Below are 24,470 nucleotides of genomic sequence, written 5' to 3'. Positions count from 1 at the left end.
AAGGCATGATTTTGTCCTTAAAATCAAAAATACACTTTTTTCTTACATCAAATTGAAAAACTGGGTATTGAAGAAATGGGTTGAGTACTGGGTAAATTCCAGCATATCTACAGGCCAGGGTAACTGAGCATGGCACACACTGTCTTTCTCTTCTCCTTCCCTGTGAGGAGTTTGGGTAATGATAATGAAGTGCATTGCTTATTTGCAAACTGCCATTTAGCTGCCTCAAGTCAATCCTAGCATTTGATTTGGAGCTTGGATCACACACTTGGGGAAAGCAGCCCACGTTAATGTCAGCCATACTCTGCATGTGGAAAGCTTTTTGTCTGCCACACACACACACACACACACACACACACACACACACACACACACACACACACACACACACACACACACTCTCTTTGCACAAGGAGCAGAAAAAGAGAGAACGCCCTGCAGTTTGCAAACTTTCGATGAGTACCTTATCCAAATGTCTCAAGTGGGACGCTATGAAAGCAGAGTACACCAAATGACAATAGCTCATACAAATGGCTGCATGCTCTCCACTCCGTCCTCCTGGCGTCTCGGCTGAATAGGGCTGGCCTGTTGTTATGGCATGCTAATGATTCCCCGCCACTGCCACCTCACCCTGCCCCGGCAAGAGGGCAGGGGGGGTTAATCACCATGACAATGGGGGCTGCTGGGAGTTGGGAGGCTACGGAAACTGCATAGGAGAAGGCCAGGAGGACTTTCCTCCGTCTCAGTTGAATACTGTGAGGCTTTGATTTCCTTAACCACTGACAGATGGATAGGGTCACAGCATCTTTGTCTAAATAATGAACCAGTCTTTACCACACAGGGACCCCACTATGGGCCTGGATGGATGAGGCAGGCTGCAGCCCCTTGGCAAGGTAGACCCAGGAAGGGGGAGGATGACTTTTCAGCCAATGCTTTTGTCTCTCTGTTTGACAGGGAGCTGTTCATGAAGTAAGGAGAGGCTAATTAGAGTCTGTAGAGCCATTCACACAGAGGCACTGTACGACATGGGCCCATTTGGAGTGATTGTTTGAGCTGACACAATGGCCCCTGTGCTTTGAGAGGCTGAGAGAAAGAGAGAGCAAGGAAGGAAGGAAGGAAAGAACGAGGAGACTGACTATTGTGAACTTTTAATATTACTTTGAAAGATGTTACATCATGTTCACACTCTAAACAATAGTCTCTCTCCTCGTTTCAGACAATATGTCTGAAAGTGCAACCTAAACAAGTCCAAACTGCTAACTGATATGTAACACACACACACACACTTGTTTTACTATCCTTGTGGGGACCAAACTATTGACTCCCATTCAAAATACAATTTTTCCTAACTCTTAACCTAACCCTACCCTTAACCCCACCCATAACCCCAAACCCTAAAGTGACTGTGGAAGAGTTTAACTAAAATATTGTTGTCTATCAACAATGACAAGCTACCTGGGTCTGACAACTTGGATGGAAAATTACTGAGGATGATAGTGAACAACATTCCCAATCCTGTTTACCATCTCTTCAATTTAATCCTACAGGAAAGTGTGTGCCCTCAGGCCTGGAGGGAAGCAAAAGACGTTCCGCTACCCAAGAATAGCAAAGCACCCTTTACTGGCTCAAACAGCCGACCAATCAGCCTGTTACCAACCCTTAGTAAACCTTTTGGGGAAAAAAATAGTGTTTGGCCAGATACAATGCTATTTCACAGTGAACAGATTTTCAGCACGCTTATAGGGAAGGGCATTCAACATGTACGGCACTTACACAAATGACTGATGATTGGCTGAGAGAAATGTATACAGAGGGTGTTCTTTAATGGAAGCCTCTCCAAAATAAACCAGGTAGAGTCCGGCATTCTCCAGGACAGCTGTATAGGCCCCTTACTTTTATCAATCTTTACTAATGACCTGCCAGTGGCTCTGAGTAAAACCTGTGTGTCTCCGTATGCTGAGGACTCAACACAATACACATCAGCTACCACAGCAAGGGAAATCACTGCAACAGTTTCAGAATGGGTGGCAAGAAATAAGTAGTCCTAAATATTTCAAAAACTAAAAGTATTGTATTTGGGACAAATCGTTCACTAAACCCAACCTCAAATATTGTAATGAATAATGTGGAATTGAGCAAGTTGAGAAGACTAAACTGCCATAGTCAAAACATATTGATGCAACAGTAGCTAAGATGGGGAGAGGTCTGTCTATAATAAAGCACTTAACTCTATCAAAAAGGCAGATCCTACAGGCCCTAGTTTTGTCGCACCTGGACTACTGTCCCGTCGTGTGGTCGGGTACCATAAAGAGGTACTTAGGAAAATTACAATTGGCCCAGAACAGGGCTGCACGGCTAGTGCTTAACCTCACTAAGGTAGGGGGCACTATTTTCACCTCCGGATGAAAAGCGTGCCCAAAGTAAACTGCCTGCTGCTCAGGCCCAGAAGCTAGGATATGCATATAATTGATAGATTTGGATAGAAAACACTCAAGTTTCCAAAACTGTTAAAATAATGTTTGTAGTTTTCTATTGAATGCCATTACAGTATCCATTGACTTAGGACTCAAATTGCACTTCCTATGGCTTCCACTAGATGTCAACAGTCTTTAGAAATTGTTTCAGGCTTGTATTCTGAAAAATTAGGGAGTAAGACCACTTTGAATGAGTGGACACTGCAGTGTCCCAGAGGTTTTTCATGCGCACGACCAAGAGCATGCCTTTCTTGTTTTCCTTTTATATTGACGAAGCTATTGTCCGGTTGAAATGTTATTGATTATTATGACAAAAAACAACCTGAGGATTGATTATAAACATCGTTTGACATGTTTCTACGAACTTTACTGATACTTTTCGGATTTTTCCTCTGTCTGTTGTGACTGCCTTTGAGCCTGTGGATTACTGAACAAAACACGCGAACAAAACATAGGTTTTTGGATATAAAGAGGGACTTTATCGAACAAAACAAACATTTATTGAGTAAATGGGAGTCCTGTGAGTGCAACCATATAAAGATCAAAGGTAAGTGACTAATTTTATCACTATTTCTGACTTGTGTAACTCCTCTACTTGGCTGGTAACTGTTTGTAATGATTTGTCTGCTGGGCGCTGTTCAGATAATTGCATGGTATGCTTTCGCCGTAAAGCCTTTTTGAAATCTGACACCGTGGTTGGATTAACAAGAAGTTCATCTTTAAACCGATGAATTTTTATAATGAGTATTTCTGTTTTTGAATTTGGCGCTCTGCAATTTCACTGGATGTTGGCCAGATCCCTAGAGAGGTTAAAATGTGCGCAGAGAGTTAACATTAATATTATGCATGTCAACCTCTCCTGGCTCAAAGTAGAGGAGAGATTGACTTCAACACTACTTGTATTTACGAGAAGTATTGACATGTTGAACGCAACGAACTACTAGCACACAGCTCAGACACCCATGCATACAAGACATGCCACCAGAGATCTATTCAGTCACAAAGTCTAGAATAGACTATGGGTGTCACACAGTACTACATAGAGCCATGACAACATGGAACTCTATTTCACATAAAGTAACGCATGCAAGCAGTAGAATTAGATTTAAAACACAGATAAAAATACACCTTATGGAACAGCGGGGACTGTGGAGACACACACAATAACATACGCACACATGGATTTTGTGTTGTAGATATGTGGTAGTAGAGTAGTGGCCTGAGGGCACACACTTAATGTATTGTGAAATGTAAAATGTTTTAATTGTATACAACTGCCTTAATTTTGGTGGACCCCAGGAAGAGTAGATATCCTCACAAGGATAGTAAAACAAGGAAAATTCGGATGAGACATTTCGCCAGGCCCCCCAAGGAAAAAGGCTATTTTAGGGTTAGCTAATGGGGGTAGCCATAATAAATACAAATACAAACCCTAAAATAGCCTTTCCTTGGCGGGCACGACGAAATGTCCCACTTGTCCGAATTTTCCTTGTTTTACTAATCTTGTGAGCATATCTGGTCCCAAGGATTGTAAAACCAAAAAATTATAATAAAAAAGAAATTGACACACACACAGCGAAACAAGGTAAACAAGTACAAACGGACATGTTTGTTAGAATCTCTGGCATTTTCAGAGTTCTAGCAATGTAGCCGGTTGATTATGAAAACAGTATGCAGTGCTTGGACTTGCAGCCAGCAACAGCCTTTTCAAACATAAAACTCATGATGAATGACTGGGGAATGGCTTGTGCCAAGATCTGATGTTGGCCATCACCATGGAAAGGAGAGAAACAAGTTTTGCTGCATTAAAGTGAAAACAACAGAGGCTCTCCTTTAAATGAAGCCATATCTCTCCTTTAAAAATACCCTGACGAGCTCATTAGGCATGACCTGAAAAGGTTCTGGAGCCCAGAAATATTAATTTAGCATTTACATTTTTGTCATTTAGGAGATAGTCGCTTATCCAGAGCGACTTACGATTCCCAGAGGCTCCCAGCAATATTAGATTAAGTTAATGTATTTCATTAGTGCCCTCTTTAAAAAAAATGTAGTTCTAAATGTTGCAATGTACAGTATAATGTAATGATAATGTGCATATGATCACATACAGAAATATACACTTAAGCAATAAGGCCAGAGGGATGTGGTATATGGCCAATATACAATGGCTAAGGGCTGTTCTTACCCACAACGCAACATGGAGAGCCTGGATACAGCCCTTAGCCGTGGTATATTGGCCAGGGGCGGCAGGTAGCCTAATGGTTAACTTCTTTGTGATCGGGGGCAGTATTTTCACGTCCGGATGAAAAGCGTGCCCAGAGTAAACTGCCTGCTACTCAGGCCCAGAAGCTTGGATATGCATATTATCAGTAGATTTGGATGGAAAACACACTGAAGTTTCTAAAACTGTTTGAATGATGTCTGTGAGTATAACAAAACTCATATGGCAGGCGAAAATCTGAGAAAAATCCAACCAGGAAGTGGGAAATCTGAGGTTTGTAGTTTTTCAAGTGATTGCCTATCCAATATACAGTGTAAATGGGGTCAGATTGCACTTCCTAAGGCTTCCACTCGATGTTAACAGTCTTTTGAAAGTTGTTTCAGGCTTCTATTGTGAAAGGGGAGTGAATAAGACCAGTCACAGTAGATGGCTCAGCTGAAAGCCTTTAGTTGTTGATCGTGCGCGGCCATCAGCGCGAGCTCCATTCCCTTTCCTTTCTAAAGACTAAGGAATTGTCCGGTTGAAATATTATTGAAGATTCATGATAAAAACATCCTAAAGATTGATTATATACATCGTTTGACATGTTTCTACGAACTGTAATGGATCTTTTTTGACTTTTCATCTGGACTTAGTGCCCGCGCCTTGTGCATTTGGATTAGTGAACTAAACCCGCATACAAAAAGGAGGTATTTGGACATAAAGATGAACTTTATCGAACAAAACTAACATTTATTGTGGAACTGGGATTCCTGGGAGTGCATTCCGATGAAGATCAAAGGTAAGTGAATATTTATAACGCTATTTCTGACTTTTGTTGACTCCACAACATCACGGGTATCTGTATGGCTTGTTTTGGTGACTGAGCGCTGTACTCAGATTATTGCATGGTGTGCTTTCGCCGTAAAGGTTTTTGAAATCTGACACAGCGTTTGCATTAACTTCTATGGGCTAGCAAGCGTCCCACCCCTGGTACACCCTATCAACAGCAGGTGAAATATCAAGGGTGCCAAATTTGAAAACAATTAAATGTCACAATTCAAATTTCTCAAACATACACCCTTTGAAAGATAAACATCTCCTTAATCTAACCACGTTGTCCGATTTCAAAAAGGCTTTACGGCGAAAGCATAAAGTTAGATTATGTTAGGACAGTACATTGAAAATAGCTGTGTGTAATGTTTTGTCAATGCAAAGACAGGCGTCTCCAAAAGCAGAAAACCAGCTAAAATTATGCACTAAACTTTGACAATCTTCATCAGATGACACTCCTAGGACATTATGTTAGACAATACATGCATTTTTTGTTCTATCAAGTTCATATTTATATCCAAAAACAGCGTTTTACTATGGCGTTGATGTTGAGGCAATATTTTCCCTCCAATACCGCCAGTCAATCAGCAAAACAAATTAAATAATTACTATTCGAAAACATTGGTAAAATATTATATTGTCATTCAAAGAATTATAGATTAACATCTCGTGAACGCAACCGCCTTGCCAGATTTAAAAATAACTTTACTGGGAAATCACACTTTGCAATAATCTGAATACTGCGGCCAGAAAAATAGGCTTTGCGATACAGACTAGGCGCCATCTTGGAGTCATCTAAAATCAAAAATACTATGTAAATAATCCCTTACCTTTGATTATCTTCATCAGAAGGCACTTCCAGGAATCCCAGGTCCATAACAAATGTAGTTTTGTTCGAAAAAGCTCATAATTTATGTCCAAAAAGCTCCGTGTTGTTAGCGCGTCCTGTAGGCTACTCAAAAACATGAACGACACCCGCCGGACTTGTCTTCACCAAAGAGGGGAAAAAAAATATTTACGTTCGTTCAAACATGTCAAACGTTGTATAGCATAAATCATTAGGGCCCTTGTCAATCAGAACTTCAATAATATTCAAGGCGGACGATTGCATTCTCTTTTAAAACGTATTGGAACGAGAGTACCCAAACATGCACTCGCGCGCCAGAGTAGTATTGGCCATCCGCTTATGACCAACGTTCCAAGTCTCTCGTTCGGTCAGTTTTCACAGTAGAAGACTCAAATCACTTTGTAAAGACTGGTGACATCTAGTGGATGGCGTAGGAAGTGCTCAATGATTAATACGTCCCTGTGTGTTTCAATGGCATAGGCTTAAAAGTAATTCAACACATCAGATATCCACATCCTGTCAGAATTTGTCTCTGGGCTTTGACTGCCATATGAGTTCTGTTATACTTAGACACCATTCAAACAGTTTTAGAAAATTCAGAGTGTTTTCTATCCAAATCTGTTAATAATATGCATATCCTAGCTTCTGAGTTGGTGTAGGAGGCAGTTAAAAATGGGCACATATTTTTTTCAAAATTCTCAATACTGCCCCCTAGCCCCAACAGGTTAGTTCATCTTTAAAGCATTGGGCCAGTAACCGAAAGGTTGCTATATCAAATCCCGAGCTGACATGGTAAAAATCTGTCGTTCTGCCCCTGAACAAGGCAGTTTATTTTATTTATTTAACCAGGTAGGCAAGTTGAGAACAAGTTCTCATTTACAATTGCGACCTGACCAAGATAAAGCAACATGGCTATGCTACCCTCCAGTCCCTCGACTTCTTGGCGCTGACGGAAACATGGATTACCACAGAAAACACTGCTACTCCTACTGCCCTCTCCTCGTCTGACCACGTGTTCTCGCATACCCCGAGAGCATCTGGTCAGCGGGGTGGTGGCACTGGAATCCTCATCTCTCCCAAGTGGACATTCTCTCTTTCTCCCCTGACCCATCTGTCTATCTCCTCCTTTGAATTGCATGCCGTCACAGTCACTAGCCCATTCAAGCTTAACCTGTTTAGGATAGGGGGCAGTATTTTCACGGCAGGATAAAAAACGTATACGATTTAATCTGGTTATTACTCCTGCCCAGAAACTAGAATATGCATACAATTGCTTGATTTGGATAGAAAACACCCTAAGGTTTCTAAAACTGTTTGAATGGTGTCTGTAAGTATAACAGCACTCATATGGCAGACCAAAACCTGAGAAGATTCTATACAGGAAGTGCCCTCTCTGACCATTTCTTGGCCTTCTATAGCCTCTTTATTGAAAAGAGGATCTCTGCTGTAACGTGACATTTTCTAAGGCTCCCATAGGCTCTCAGAAGGCGCCAGAACGGGGAATGATGACTCTGCAGTCCCTGGGCGAAAAACAGTAGGGGATTTGGATAGTGGTCGATCTGAGAACAATGACACGGGTGCGCACGTGCACCTGAAGAGTCCATTTTACATTTTCAGTCTTTGAACGAAAACAACGTCTCCCGGTCGGAATATTATCACTATTTTACGAGAAAAATCGCATAAAAATAGATTTTAAACAGCGTTTGACATGCTTCGAAGTACGGTAATGGAATATTTTGAATTTTTTTGTCACGATACGGGCCGGCGCATCACCCTTCGGATAGTGTCTTGAACGCAAGAACAAAACGCCGCTATTTGGATATAACTATGGATTATTTGGAACCAAAACAACATCGGGTGTAAAGTAGAAGTCCTGGGAGTGCATTCTGATGAAGAACAGCAAAGGTAATCCAATTTTTCTTATAGTAAATCTGAGTTTGGTGAGTGCCAAACTTGGTGGGTGTCAAAATAGCTCGGCCATCATGGCTAGCTATCTACTCAGAATATTGCAACATGTGCTTTCACCGAAAAGCTATTTTAAAATCTGACATAGCGATTGCATAAAGGAGTTCTGTATCTATAATTCTTAAAATAATTGTTATGTTTTTTGTGAACGTTTATCGTGAGTAATTTTGTAAATTCACCGGAAGTGTTCGGTGGGAATGCTAGTTCTGAACGTCACATGCTAATGTAAAAAGCTGGTTTTTGATATAAATATGAACTTGATTGAACAAAACATGCATGTATTGTATAACATAATGTCCTAGGAGTGTCATCTGATGAAGATCATCAAAGGTTAGTGCTGCATTTAGCTGTGGTTTTGGTTTTTGTGACATTATATGTTAGCTTGAAAAATGGGTGTGAGATTATTTCTGGCTGGGTACTCGCCTGACATAATCTAATGTTTTGCTTTCGTTGTAAAGCCTTCTTGAAATCGGACAATGTTGTTAGATAAAGGAGAGTCTTGTCTTTAAAATGGTGTAAAATAGTCATATGTTTGAAAAATTTAAGTTTTGGGATTTTTGAGGAGTTTGTAATTCGCGCCACGCCCTATCATTGGATATTGGAGCGGTGTTCCGCTAGCGGAACATCTAGATGTAAGAGGCTAAAATTGCGAACCACCACATTTAAACATGGTAAGGTGACTGGGAATATGGCAGAAAACAAACAGTAGTCATTCCCTCCGCAAGGCAATCAAACAGGCAAAACGTCAGTAGAGAGACAAAATGAGTCGCAATTTAACAGCTCAGACACAAGACATGTGGCAGGGTCTACAAAAGGAAAGCCAGCTACGTCGCGGACACCGACATCTGGCTTCCGGACAAGCTTAACATGTTCTTTGCCCACTGAGGATAACACAGTGCCACCGATACAGCCCGCTACCAAGGACTGTGGGCTCTCCTTCTCCGTGGCCGATGTGAGTAAGACATTTAAATGCATTAACCCTTGCAAGGCTGCCGGCCCAGACGGCATCCCTAGCCGAGTCCTCAGAGCATGCGCAGATCAGCTGGCCATCCCAGTCTGCTGTCCCCACATGCTTCAAGATAGCCACCATTGTTCCTGTACCCAAGAATGCAAAGGTAACTGAACTAAATGACTATTGCCACGTAGCACTCACCTCTGTCATCATGAAGTGCTTTGAGAGACTAGTCAAGGATCATATCACCTCCACCTTACCTATCACCCTAGACCCACTTCAATTTGCTTACCACCTCAATAGGTCCACAGACAATGCAATCGCCATCACACTGCCCTATCCCATCTGGACAAGAGGAATACCTACGTAAGAATACTGTTCATTGACTATGGCTCAGCATTCAACACCATAGTAACCTCCAAGCTCATCATTAAGATTGAGGCCCTGGGTTTGACATTGCTCGTCCATATATATATATTCTTAATTCCATTCCTTTACTTAGATTTGTGCGTATTGGGTATGTGTTGTGAAATTGTTAGATTTTACTTGTTAGATATTTCTGTCAGAACTAGAAGCACAAGGATTTCGCTACACTCGCAATAACATCTGCTAAACACATGTATGTGACCAATAAAATTTGATTTGAAGGAACATAGAAATATTTAAATATCAAACAAAAGGGGATTGGTTACATGTGGGCGTGAATACAAGACGCTGATTATAATTCATCTTCATAACAAATGCAATACTGTATAGTCAGCAAAGGCTGTTATGCAGTTTGACGTTTCACTGTGTTTCATATTATCCATGTAGTCATTTATAATCAGAGGGTGTCCAAATCATCCTTTGTAAATCATACTGTCCAACACTGATTGGGCCCAAATGTTCAGCATACGAGCTCTGACAAATGAACTGGGTGTCCTTGGACATTTCCAGGTATATGATTTAGAATACAACCTCAATAAAACAGCGTGAGAAACACAAACATTAACACAGGAGAGCATTTGTTTTCTCTACCTGTGCTCCATGCCAAATGAACAAGCCATACGAGCTAGTACAGACAAGGATGAGATCCAAATTGGTCATCACCTTCATAATAGCACGCGTCACATAAGCTATTTAGACAATGTTTTTATAACAATGGAAAACACAGGAGATGAAAAACAAAAAACGGTGTGAATGAGAACACTCAGCTAGACTATTTACTTCCTGGATGAAATTCAGTCCTCATACTATGACCCAATCAGAACCAACGAGTAGGTCGGTTGCTGCTGTCATGGTTTATGTGAACAGAAGAGTTTGACAGACAGAGCGCATCAGTTACTGTATGAAATGGCACCCTATTGTCAGTAAAGTGCACTGGTTTTGGCCAGAGTCACATAGGGGCAGGCCAAAAGGTGGTCCCCTAAATAGTGACTAGGGTTCAGAGTTGCCCCATGTGTTTGAGCTCCACTGTTGTGTCATTGTCATCTGCCTATCTGGTTGTTGTCCCAGAATGCCCTGGGCAGAGCCTGTTCTCAGTCTACTGTCTGCTCAGTGGGCTCAGCACCACAGTGAGGGTCTTGTCAACAGCTCCCAGTGAAGCTGAGAGGAGGTATCAGCAGCATCCTTCCAGAGCACCTGTCAGTCTTTCTATCAACCGTCTTCGGGACAGGGCACGAAACCCAAACAAGACCGTTGGGAAACGGAGGACAAAATGGCCTACTGGAATTCTAATAAACAAAGAGCTGTATCAGAAATGAGTTGTGGAATCTCAATAACCCTAGAACAACTTGACTGATGAGAAGGTAAAGAGCATAACAGCTATCACAGTTTAAAATTGTTTACCTAGAACGTCTATAAAGTTTGGGTATAAATCAGGTATCTCAAACTTGTTTTGTACATTTCCTGTCATTTAGTTATTTTAAGCATATGCAGCCAAGACTTGTTACATACCTTTGAGCACTGTTTGTGATTCTGACACCACACCAAGGATCCATTATTCTGTAATGAAAATAGAAAGAAGATTATGACTTATGATTTTGTACGGAGAAAATCTATTCAGTCATTGTCAATGCAATGCAAAACAAAGAGTTTCATTCCAGGACACACAGTAGCTATTCACACTACAATTCAAACAAGCATCTGAAAAACAAAAAAAAGGTGTGCTCTGAATCCGTTTCACCACAAAGAAAAACATTTTCACATGTATTTTTTTAAATTAGAAGTTAAGATTCTTTCACCCCAATGTGAATCCTAAGGAAGCAAAGTCAGAGTGGGGCCAGTCAGTCTGGTCAGTTTCAGTGTCGTTCAGAATTGGAGGTGCCTGCATTTGATCTCACAACAGACATCCCAGAGGTCACTCGCATAGGAATTGATGTCAGCACTTGTATGGAGACTGCAGACACCTCCAATACCCCCTTAATTGCTTTGTGTCACCTTCTGGGTCCCACGAAGCCAAAAATTTGGTCCTAATTGTGCCTAAAGACAAAGTGTCTCCCTTTCATCTTGAGAAGTTCTAATGGCTTAAATGCCCGACACAAGTGGCCATTTCCTGAGTTCCAATAGAGAAAAGGACCACAAGGCTATTCTCTCCAATATGGATTCACTTGGACATTAAATGTAAGATAAATGATCATCCAGACAAAATTGACCATTTGATTAGGGGCTAAAAAGGGCTAAAATTGCACTCTGGCTGTAGGTAGGAAAATTCATGTGCTTCATTGGTTAGCTCAAATTCCCAATGAAGTTCGTTTGCCATTATGAATAGTTTGGACATATCAAATATAGAGAAATGAAACCTAAATAAAGGCAATGAGTGTGAATTTCCATTAGCTGACGTATGTTACAAATGAAAGGTCACCATTAGACATGAATCAGTTGTTCTGTACAATAAGACACTGCGGCAGGACTGACTGACTAGCCAAACTTTAAGGGTCTGCAAACCAAAAAGTCTGCTCAAGTTCAATGTCAAGTTCAAAGCCTTCTCAAACAATGTAATCCAGTGGAAATTCCCAGTGAGACCTCAGGAAAGAACTCATCATTAAAGGCTTTACTTTGCCATCCAGTACCAGTGAGCACTGCGTGTTTGGTGTCAAGTATAACGGTCAGCTGGCTTCAAAGACATTCATGGTACATCAGGAATTCTAGAGCAGACTTCTAAAGCTGTATTACTTAATTGTGTAACTGCATTTGCAATACTGTAACACAGAAGTTACTGAAAACAGTTTTTCCCCTCGCAGACATCATTGCACGTGCGATTGTACATATTGTGCTCTGTTTTTTGCACCATGCTGAGCGACGCTCCTCAGCTCGGCAACAATAATGGTGGTGGGGTAGCCAGTGGTTGGGGCCGCTATTTCCCCCCTACAGCGGATTCCACCTTTAAACGTCCATTCCACAAGCTGCTCTACTGCCAATTTTAATAACATTAAAATAAATCCATGTTACTAATGAACAGGATGCCTGACTGACAAAACTTCTCATAATTTTACCAAACAAATTAGTAGGGAATTGCCAGGGACCTCACGATAATGTATCACCATACTTAGGTGCAGATACGATATCTATTGCGATTCTATATGCATTTCGAGTTGATACTGTGATTTTATTGCTATTTGATGTTCCAAACATACTGCTTACCATATGTCTGACACAGAGGACAAGAGAGAGACATGAGAAAATAAAGTTATCAGTCATGGAAAGAAGTGCTGAAAATAAATTGGCTCCCTATTTAAAAAGAAGATGCAGAATAAGCTATGAAGGAAAAATACTGGAGTTTTGGTGTGGGTATAGCCAACTAGCGTCAAAAATATACTGCGATAGACAAAACGATACATCAAAAATATAAAGATTATGTAAATGTATCGATTTCCCCCCCCATCACTATGTTCTACCTATAGATTACATTTCAAAGACAGCACCTGACATTTTGGAACAGGAAAACTTGAAGAATGCACCTTTAAGGCAGGCTGCAACAGGGAATGATACAGTAAGCAATACTACAGAAGAGAAGTATGTAAACTGAGAATACAAAACATTAAGAACACCTGCTCTTTCCATGACAGATTAACCAGGTGACAGCTATGATCCCTTATTGATGGAACTTGTTAAATCTACTTTAAAATCAGTGTACATAAAGGGGAGGAGAAAGGTTAAAGAAGGATTTTTAAGCCATCACACAATTGAGACATGGATTGTGTATGTGTGCAAGACAAAAGATTTAATTGCCTTGAAACGGGGCATGATAATAGTTGCCAGGCACAGGTACACCGGTTTTGAGAACTGCAACGCTGCTGGGTTTTTCCACACAACCGTTTCCCGTGGGTATCAAGAAACCCAAAGGACATCCAGCCAATTTGACAACTGTGGGAAGCATTGGATTCAACATGGGCCAGGATCCCCGTGGAATGCTTTTGACACCTTGTAGAGTCCATACCCTGATGAATTGAGGCAGTTCTGAGAGCAAGAAGGGGTGGAACTCAATATTAGGAAGGTGTTCGGAAAGTATTCAGACCCCTTGACTTTTTCCACATTTTGTTGTTACAGCCTTATTCTAAAATTAAATTATTTTTGTTCCTCTCGATCTACACACAATACCCCATAATGACAAAAACAGGTTGAGCAAAAACCAAGCCATGAGGTCTAAGGAATTGTCCGTAGAGCTCGAGACAGGATTGTCGGGGCACAGATCTGGCAAAGGGTACCCAAAAATGTCTGCTACATTGAAGGTCCCCAAGAACACAGTAGCCTCCATCGTTCTTAAATGGAAGAAGTTTGGAACCACCAAGACTCTTCCTTGAGCTGGTTGCACGGCCAAACTGAGCAATCAGGGGAGAAGGACCTTGGTCAGGGAGGTGACCAAGAACCCGATGGTCACTCTGACAGAGCTCCAGAGTTCCTCTGTGGAGATGGGAGAACCTTCCAGAAGCACAACCATCTCTGCAGCACTTCACCAATTAGGCTTTTATGGTAGAGTGGCCAGACAAAAGCCACTCCTCAGTAAAAGGCACATGAGAGCCCACTTGGAATTTGCCAAAAGGCACCTAAAGGACTTTCAGACCATTAGACTCTATACTGATGAAACCAAGATTGAACTCTTTGGCCTGAATGCCAAGCTCAATGTCTGGAGGAAACCTGGCACCATCCCTACGGTAAAGCATCATGCTGTGGGGATGTTTTTCAGCGGCATGGACTGGGAGACTAGTCAGGATCAAGGGAAAGATTAACAGAGAAAAGTACAGAGAGATCCTTGATGAAAACCTGCTCCAGAGCGCTCCGGACCTCAGACTGGGGCAAAGGTTCACCTTCTAGCAGGACAACGACCCTAAGCACACAGCCAACACAACACAGGAGTGGCTTCGGAAAAAGTCTCTGAATGTCCTTAAGTGGCCCTGCCAGAGCCCAGACTTGAACCCGATCGAACATCTCTGGAGAGAACTGAAAATAGCTGTGCAGCGACGCTCCCTATCCAACCTGACAGAGCTTGAGAGGATCTGCAGAGAAGAATTGGAGAAACTCCCTAAATACAGGTGTGCCAAGCTTGTAGTGACATACCCAAAGAATACTCGAGGCTGTAATTGCTGCCAAAGGTGTTGAGTAAAGGGTGTGAATACTTATGCAAATGTAATATCTGTTTTTCATATTTAATACATTTGCAAACATTTCTAAAAACCAGTTTTTACTTTGTCATTATGGGGTATTGTGTGTAGATTGATGAGGGGGGAAAAAAAACAATTTAATCCATTTTAGAATAAGGCTGTAACAAAATGTGGAAAAAGACAAGGGGTCTGAATACTTTCCGAATGCACTGTATTTTGATTGAAATGTTGTGCTATATAACATGATGGATATTTTTTTATGTGTAGGCTCATACAAATCTAAATGGTATTAAATATATATTTTTTAAATTTATGATCAAACAAATCTAAATAATATCTCAAGTGACAGTAAATAAACCCCTGGCATTTACACTGCGGGGGCACACTCTAGATCATTTATACAAATTGTCACGAGTCCAGACCCGCTCCTAAATAACAGGCCTAGTTCTTAACACCTTTCACAGCCCATTTGTCAGTGGCGACAGATAGGGATCTGCAGAGGGGCTAATTTTGCTCAGTGACAGCATATCTGCAGCACTGGTGGGGCACAGTGGGACGTTACCCCAGCTGTCCAGGCCTGACCCCAGCATGTCATGGAGCAATGGGGAATAATTATAGGTCAGGACTTCATCCCAACGACACAGTGGCATTCCTCAGCAGTTTCAACATTATGCAGTGCTGCTGAGGGACTGTCAAAGACACTGATCGATTAATACCTTCCAGATCAAGACATTCACTACAGAAAAAATAAGCCAAATAATTGCACTGTGTGTCTGAATGCTGGAGGTGAACTCACAGCTTTCTCTGTGTCACTGGTGAAGTCTTGTAAACACAGATTCACCCCAGAGATGTATTATGACTTGTGTCAGTTGAGAAGGAAGAGCAGGTGGCCGGGGGCATGTTGTATTGTCTAGACATTTGAGGAACATGGGCAAAAAGCCTGCTCTGCATTCCTTCATTTGAAAAACGCTCTCTTTTGTTTCCTGTTCATCTTTAAGATTTTTTTGTGACATCTCTGTTCAGTGTTCACTTTCTACATCCAATTTTTCAGAAACTAATATTGTGTAGCTGCAGTCCTACATTATATTAAAATTAGTGCTGATGAATATATTTATGTTTTCAGCAATTCTGCACAGAAATTGTACATCACTGACATCGGTAAAAGACCTGACAAACATCTATTTGGATCGAAACATTGTCAACCAATAAATATATGTGTAGCACATCTTGGTGTGCAGACTAGACTTTATTATTTTATGGATTAGTCTGGCCCAGCACACCATTCAGCACCCCTATGATTTCATAGACAATTCAAACCCTAGGCAGAGACAGCTCAAAGAGCAAGCAACCTGCCTATATGTCCATCAACAACCCAGGAGCCTCTCTGGACCAAAATAACTAAGCAACCCCCTAGGTCATGTCATCTATTGACTGGCTCAAATAAAAGCCCTTCAGATCTAAGTCCATAGCTGTGGGCTCTGAGTAAATAAAATGTGAATGGAAAGGCAGGGATAGTGACAGAGTCCTGTTCTTCAGGATAACATACACGAGTAGTAATATAATAGGAGATATAAGTGAATGTTGTATCACATAGAAATGTTGAAGGTGTTGAGGCTGTATCCTGTCAGGAATGTGTATTGTTTGTCTGATGAGACACTAGAGGGTGTACCAGGCAGTAGCACTCACTGAGCGCTGACATTTACAGACACGACTGGCATGGATTAAACGCTTTTACAGAGAGGTGAGGCCAAGCTACATAGACCCCTATTCATCCCGTCTTCACTAATAAAAAAGTCCACACGAGACAAGCAGTGGCTGTCGTCTGATTCCACCCCAACTTATTTCATATCAAATAAGTGGACACGGAAAAACACCTTTCTTTCCTCAGCAATGAACATAAGTCTCTCAAGTGCAATACTAACTTTCAGTACCTCCGCTAATTGGGTATTAAAAAAAAAAAATTAAATTCCATTTATGACTTCAAATGTAATAACAAGTCCACACCTTGTTTTTTGGCTTCATGGGTCTTCACATAAATAATCCACGACAAGCCTGGTGCTTTCAGAATGTAATAGTGAACAGAGAACTAAGTTCACTCTTAATATTTTAAAGTGTCCAGTGACCATATTTATGACTGGGTGTTCCCCTCTCTGTCTATTGTACCAGGTTGACAAGTCCCCTATAAGCGAAGTAAAATGTCAATAAAAACCTCTGTATTTGGAAGTAATTCTACATTCATAAATCTTAAATTGCCATAAATCCAAAAACCATAAGGCCATGCCTTTTTCCAACTGCATCTTCAGTCTGTTTCTACTAAGCTCAATAACTCATCATCACTGACAATTAAAACCGTATTCCTTGGATCCTGATTCGGCCAAGTTCAAGGGAGGACTTGTCTGGGAGTTTACAGCTGAAAGTGTGAAAATCATTTCCAGTTTTTAATTTCAATATACAAACAAATGTTTCTATTAGGCTATAAATTCTATAAAAGACAATATAAAAAAAACATAGGAAAATTGTTTCTGGCTGCTACAAAAGTTATGAAACAAATTGGCTGTTGTACAATACACACAAAGAGGTTACATTATATATGTTCTAATGTGAAAAATCAAATAACAGTAAATGTCCCCTGTAGATAAAAGCTATTGCTGAAAGGGTCTATTTACATGAAACTGGAAACTTTGTGTGTCTTGGTTTCCTTAAACAGTATTAAATTACCCCTATTACTAAGAAGGAATGCTTTCCGTGTTGAATTAAGAGGTCTAAAGTCTCAATCATATTAGAGGGAGGCGAGCAGCCACTCTGTAATAAGATCTGGCAGAGGAAGCAGATCCACCTGTAGGTCGCAGCACGTTGAGCGCTGACTGGGCATGCACTAGTATTGTGGCAACAGTACATTAGAGCTTATCACATTTAGCCAAAGTGGGCCTCTGCGTTTAGCAGGAAGGTGACCTCACTGGGGATAGCATCAGTGGGCTAGTATCCCTTCTACGAAGTGTGACGCTGGAATTTGGTGGCAGGGGTTAGGGCTGGGGCACAGGGAGGTATGTGTTTTTTCAGCTGACCAGACATCCCATTTCCACATGAAAGAGCCTGCTGAGAGAGAACACAGTGCATTTGACAGTCCTCACAGAGTATCAACAATTGGCTTCTATTCTTGGAGCTGCAAGCCTGCTCACCCAGCACCTTGTCACTGAGCAAAAATGCACCTCTTCCTCCTAATTTCCTGCCCTCTGAACACACCTGAGATCGAATACAAATACTAAGGCTCTGCAGTCTATTACTAGACAATTAACCCTTTATAGTTGCAGGGGAGTTCACTAGTTTCACCTCAACCTCTGACTTTTCAGTTGAATGGTGATTGATTTTATGCCTCAATATCAAACGCTTGGGCAGTGTTGAGAAGTTGTTGAAATTATCTTCAAACTAATTTATGAGAGCTTTATTACACTACCTGGTCTAATAAAGAATAACAAAACATATGACCCAACATAAACCCAACTAATATAGAGAAGAGAGACAAAGCACTCAATTGATAGTTAGTCAAAGTTGACAAGTTCTCCTGACATTGAATCCAAAACACACACAGCAATTAGTAATAAAATACAATACAGTGTGAAAGGCCCGACTTCACCCTTGAAAATGCAAATGTTCACTAGTGAAAAACCAAGGGCAGATAGGAGGTGAAAGAGAGCTGGAGAATGGAAGGATCAGTGGTGAGTCCTTTTCACTGGGTCCTGAGAGAGAACTGTGTCCAGTGAAGGGTGAAAACTTCTTCCAACACAAATTGTAGAAGGCCATCGAAACACACTTAGTGGTCACCATCGGTGTGTATCAGCATTGTGATCCATTTTCCAGGTTATTTATGGCTAATTGTGAGGTGAGTGAAATGAATGTGGGGTGATAAGAAAACGGCCTCATTTTGATAGACTATACACAAAGTAGAGCAAACATCCAAAGATGTGACAGGTAGCCTAGAGGTTAAGAGCATTGGGACAGTAACTGAAATGTCGCTGGTTTGAATCCTGAGCCGACTAGGTGAAGAAGAAAAAAATATATGTTAATGTGCCCTCGAGTAAGGTACTTAACCCTAATTGCACCTGTAAATTGCTCTGGATAAGAGTGTATGCTAAACGCCTATAATGTGAAAACCACAAATTGGTTAACAAATCTCAAGAGCAGCACTCATTACTTACTTGTATGGGTTAATTAACCAGTTAATTGATAAAAAAAAAACAGAATGGCAATGCTAGAATGTCCTTGCATTATACTTGTAAGTGTCATGTGCTCTGCTGCAGAATTGATCCACATAGCGGAGCGCAAAACCAATCGACTCCTGTAGGGTAATCAACTGTGACACTTTTCGGCAAGACAAGTGAAGTCCCACAAGATTATCAATAAGCTTTTATTTCGTAGAAGATGCCAAATCGTTTACATTGACATTTCAGTACCAATAACTTATTCAACAGATGCAGTACGTGTCTTGACCTCAACTCTTGTCTCTCGAAAAATGTCTTATTTTTATTATGAGGAGGACACATAATGCGTAAATTCCGTAAAAGTTGAAGAGACTGTGAGCAATACACTCTTACCTGGGAGTGCTTGAAAAAGGCGGAGATGCGAGTGATGTGCAGGCTGAGACACCTTGAGGCACATCTAGCTCGGTAAATGCTGCCAGTGAAGAAAGAGTCATCCTGCCTGGTCCTCGAAGCGAAAGTTCCATGGGTCGACAACTCTGTAATCCATAGACACAGGGTAACACATACATTTACGCTCCTGGGCAACATTTTTCGTTTGCGGGTAGCCTATTGCTTTTTATTCGTCTACTGATCGGGCTACACTGCGTGTTGACTCCAGTGGAGAAACTAAAGAAACTTCAATTATACACTGGGGAGGAGTCAGAACCGCGTGCGCTCTGTGATTGGCGGATACCGATGTGATTGTCAAATACTGCGGGTGCCTTGCAGCAGGTAGAGGTTGTGGACTCACTATGAAGGATTTTGAAATTAACTATATTTGAGTTAATGGTTTGAATGATTTTGTGCTATTGCTATGAATAACATTTGAATTCAATGTCATCTCATGACATGGATTGGCTACTTATGTAACATTGACTAGGTACCGTTACCCCCTGTATATAGCTTCGTTATTATTTTATTGTGTTATTTTTTTATATAAATATTATCTTAACTCTTATTTTTCTTAAAACTGCATTGTTGGTTAAGGGCTTGTGAGTTAGCATTTCACAATAAGGTTGTTGTATTTGGCGCATGTGACAAGTAACATTTTATTTATTTGAATTAAAATCTGAAGAACTTCTAGTTGCACACACTAGGCTAGAGGTTTTCACAGTGGACCCGATTCACTAGGCTACCCTGTTCATCATGCAGTATTACAATCTCCCCAAAACATAAATAGCTCATCCTACATAAACCACACCTTGAATAGGAAGCTCCACATTTCATGTCTTCGACCTACTGCCACCTACTGATGACACAACACATCAGAAATGCATAGTATACAGGTTGTCCAAGCCCCCCACATATGGCCCCTGGAAAGCTTCCCAGGAAATCCCTTCCGTCCAGCCTGTGCCTCACCGTTTAACAGTAGCTCGGAAAAATATTCTACCTGGAAAACAATTAAAACCATCTTAAAACAAATTCCTCAACATGGTCTCCCATTATCTGGCATTGTTTCATAGCCCAGGGATTGGAGCAAATATGACATGTAGGAAAATATTTAAATCCTTGCCACTTATTGATGAAAAAAAAATGTCCGTATTTAATAAGAAAGTTCCCTAGGGGGAACTAGAAACTGTTGCTCTGCTGTTCTCAGCTTACGGGAGTGCTTTCTTCTATACCATTACAGCCACAATGTAATGAACTTTTATAAGTGTTGCTCTTAAACAGTATGCAGAATGGGATCCAAACGGAGACTTACACAATCATTCGATTTTGGGTCAGCTAGCCAACTCGCCCTGGGCCAGCGATGCTCAGTGCCAAATACTTCAGCCCTTACCTCTCTCTCTCGCACTCATGAAATGGGTCTGTTAATGAGGCTGCCGGTGCCAAGGACAGGGATCACCCCCAAAATACTAGTTTCTGTGTCCAATAACACATTTTTATCAGTTACATATCCTATAGTTATCCCTCCTGCAGGTTGTGTATCCACTAGGCATGTTTGCTAGAGTATGATTTGTGATTAGAGAAGAGAAACAGCTACCACTTTTCTGATGCTGTTGCATGGTGTGTAAACACATTCCCATGGCGGCAGAAACACTATCTGAATGGGTGTTCATTTCCCTGGTGGTCCCAGAGCATAATGTAGTGAGAGATAACTTGTGGTGAGAGAACCCTTGCCACTCTTAAAATATTTAAACGCGGATGTCTGTGTACCTTAAAAACAGTGAAATGGCTTAATTTGTTGGCTTATTACAGCCATGTGTGGTAGAGGTTTTATGGTGTGTGGTGAAGGAAACACAGTGCCTGTGTGTGGTCCTAATGTCTCCTACAGCCTGTCGGACACGTATGCATCCCTCCTCACACTGACTCCACCGTTTCATTGACTGGGAAAACCTCTGCCAATAGTGACCTCAGGCCGTAAAGCCAGATCGGGAGCAGAGGTGTTTGTCTGGGCAGAGATGCATCTCTGGCACCTGATTTTTTTTAGTTACCCTCGTCACCGTGTTAATTCACTCCATTAATTACTGTTGGGGTCTCTACTAACAACTGATGTTTACATGCGTAAATAAACCTGTGTGTACTTTGCTCCGAAGTCTGAGTCCTCTAGATTGAGTAATCTATAGGTACCTAGAAAGATAAAGACACGTTTGTATTGTTGGATATAGGATGATTTGTGGGATTGCCCTGATGGCATTCTTCTTCTAAAAAAAGTGTAGTGTATCATTGGTCAACATTTATAGTATGTTGATATCTTCCAGGACAATGCCAACTGAAGCCCATTAACTCAAACTTCCTTTCTAAAATCCCCTAATCCCAGCATGACCTCTGAATGGCCTGAACCTAACCACCACACCGCCCCAACCTCCCCCTGACCTCAACATCTGACCTCAAGCTGTACACCCATACTCAAAATAGTGCCTTAACAAAAACAAAATATATATGGTAAACCAAACACTGAGAATTGATGTGAAGACAAGTGCTATTTTTCTAGTATCTTGGAGATGATTGAGTGTGACATGGCAGGTTGTTATGGCTACACTTCCTTGCCTGCACAGTATGTGAAAATAGTAGTGTTTCATCCAATTGAGAGCTTGTGTATGGGAAAGCCTCTGACACGCTGTCAATCTCACTGAGCACAACCTCCAAGCTGCGGTAGTCTGATATATTCCATTGCTTGCATGGTCTGCTTCAGTCCTCATGTTACACACATATGGGCTTTGACACATGATATGGAAAAAAAGGTTTTTGAATTGGTAACAAACCAGCATCCGTTTTCACCAGGTTTTGATGTTGTTATAAGAAGAAGTGCTCAGCGCCCATCTTTGATCCCAAAGGCTGCAGGTGTAGTCATTGTTACACACACCTGTGACTGCAGTGGTATGAAGGCTCTCAGATCAGAAAGGACAAGCATGTACAGGATCCTGACTGATGATCAAGTACAGGATATCTTGTGTTATTTTAGTGAGGTATGGGCAGACTAAGTACATTAGCTATAAAAGACTACTGTTCAAATAATAGCGAATACAATGCATGAAAGAAAATATACAGATTGAAAGTTGCATGCCTCTTTGTGCTTACCAATGACATTATCTGTCAAATTAAATTAGGTAATTTAGTTTGTATAGGTTCTGATAGTGATTGTGATCATGATGAGTGTTCCTCTTGTTCCATATCCTTTAAAGGTCAGATTTGGTTATTTTATTACTGTCTACCACCCTCGAATCAATACATTAGGATGATTTGAAAGACATCAATTTGTTAACAGTCCTAAGGACCTCCCCACTTCCCCATCTGGAAATATTCTTCCTTGAAGCCAATGTTCAGGTCATTATTATTGATGAGTATCGCTGAAACATACTGCCCTCTGTTACAACCATCAAAGACACAATATACAGTACCAGTCAAAAGTTTGGACACCTACTCATTACAGGGTTTTTCTTTATTTTGACTATTTTCTACATTGTAGAATAGTGAAGACATCAAAACTATGAAATAACACATATGGAATCATGTAGTAACCAAAAAAAGTGTTAAACAAATCAGAATATATTTTATATTTGAGATTCTTCAAAGTAGCCACCCTTTGCCTTGATGACAGCTTTGCACACTCTTGGCATTCTCCCAACCTGCTTCATGAGGTACTCACCTGTAAGGTATTTAAATTAACAGGTGTGCCTTGTTAAAAGTAAATTTTATGAATTTCTTTCCTTCTTAATGCGTTTGAGCCAATCAGTTGTGTTGTGACAAGTTAGGCGTGGTATACAGAAGATAGGCCTATTTGGTGAAAGACCAAGTCCATATTATGGCAAGAACAGCTCAAATAATATATATTTAATAATATAAATACTGCTTTCTCGGGAACAGGCCCAGATCCCCGTGATTTGCGTGAAGAGGAGGCATAGAAAAAGGGGCCGGAGAGCGGGCTGCCTTCTGAGAATTCGTAGGCAATCGAATAAACCCTTCCTTCCATTCTGCTAGAAAACAAACTACCAACGGGACATTCAAAACTGTAATAGCTTATGCTTCATGGAGACGTGGCTGAACGACGACACTCAACATACAGCTGGCTGGTTATATGCTGCAGGATAGAACAGTGGCGTCTGGTAAGACAAGGGGTGGTGGACTATGTATTTTTGTAAATAACAGCTTGTGCACAAAATCTAAGGAAGTCTCGAACTATTGCTTGCCTGAGGTAGAATATCTCATGATAAACTGTAGAACACACTACCTACCTAGAGTATTTATCTGTATTTTTCGTAGCTGTTTACATACCACCACAGTCAGAGGCTGGCACTAAGACAGCATTGAATGAGCTGTATTCCACCATAAGCAAACAAGAAAACGCTCACCCAGAGGCGGCGCTCCTAGTAACCAGAGACTTTAATGCAGGGAAACTGAAATCCGTTTTACCAAATTTCTATCAGCATGTTAAATGTGCAAGCAGAGGGAAAAAAACTCTGGACCACCTTTACTCCACACACAGAGATGCATACAAAGCTCTCCCTCACCCTCCATTTGGCAAATCTGACCATAATTCTATCCTCCTGATTCCTGCTTAAAAGCAAAAATTAAAGCAGGGAGCACCAGTGACTAGATCAATAAAAAAGTAGTCAGAGGAAGCAGATGCTAAGCTACAGGACTGTTTTGCTAGCACAGACTGGAAGATGTTCCGGGATTCCTCCGATGGCATTGAGTAGTACACCACATCAGTCATTGGCTTCATCAATAAGTGCATTGATCAGGTCGTACCCAGTGACCTTACATACCCCAACCAGAAGCCATGGATTACAGGCAACATCCACACTGAGCTGAAGGCTAGAGCTGCCGCTTTCAAGGAGCGGGACTCTAACCCGGAAGCTTATAAGAAATCCTGCTATGCCCTCCGACAAACCATCAAACAGGCAAGCGTCAATACAGGACTAAGATTGAATCGTACA

At 41.2% G+C, this 24,470-nt stretch overlaps 1 protein-coding gene across 1 annotated transcript in view; it reads right to left on the bottom strand.

The window, feature by feature from the left end:
- Nucleotides 1-19,700, bottom strand: part of LOC115161126 (anosmin-1) — a 75,293-nt gene extending 55,593 nt beyond the window's left edge. Inside the window, exons 1-2 of the mRNA XM_029711882.1 lie at nt 19,444-19,700; nt 11,208-11,255 (exon numbers count right to left, since the gene is read on the bottom strand). Of these exons, the coding sequence (XP_029567742.1) occupies nt 11,208-11,255; nt 19,444-19,638 (243 nt within the window). The 5' untranslated portion in view covers nt 19,639-19,700. The remainder of the gene's footprint in view (nt 1-11,207; nt 11,256-19,443) is intronic.
- Between the last annotated feature and the right edge of the window lie 4,770 nt (nt 19,701-24,470).

The sequence above is a fragment of the Salmo trutta genome, chromosome 24, assembly GCF_901001165.1.
Source record: "Salmo trutta chromosome 24, fSalTru1.1, whole genome shotgun sequence".
Taxonomy (NCBI): Eukaryota; Metazoa; Chordata; class Actinopteri; order Salmoniformes; family Salmonidae; genus Salmo; species Salmo trutta.
This window is presented reverse-complemented; position numbering and strand designations above follow the sequence as displayed.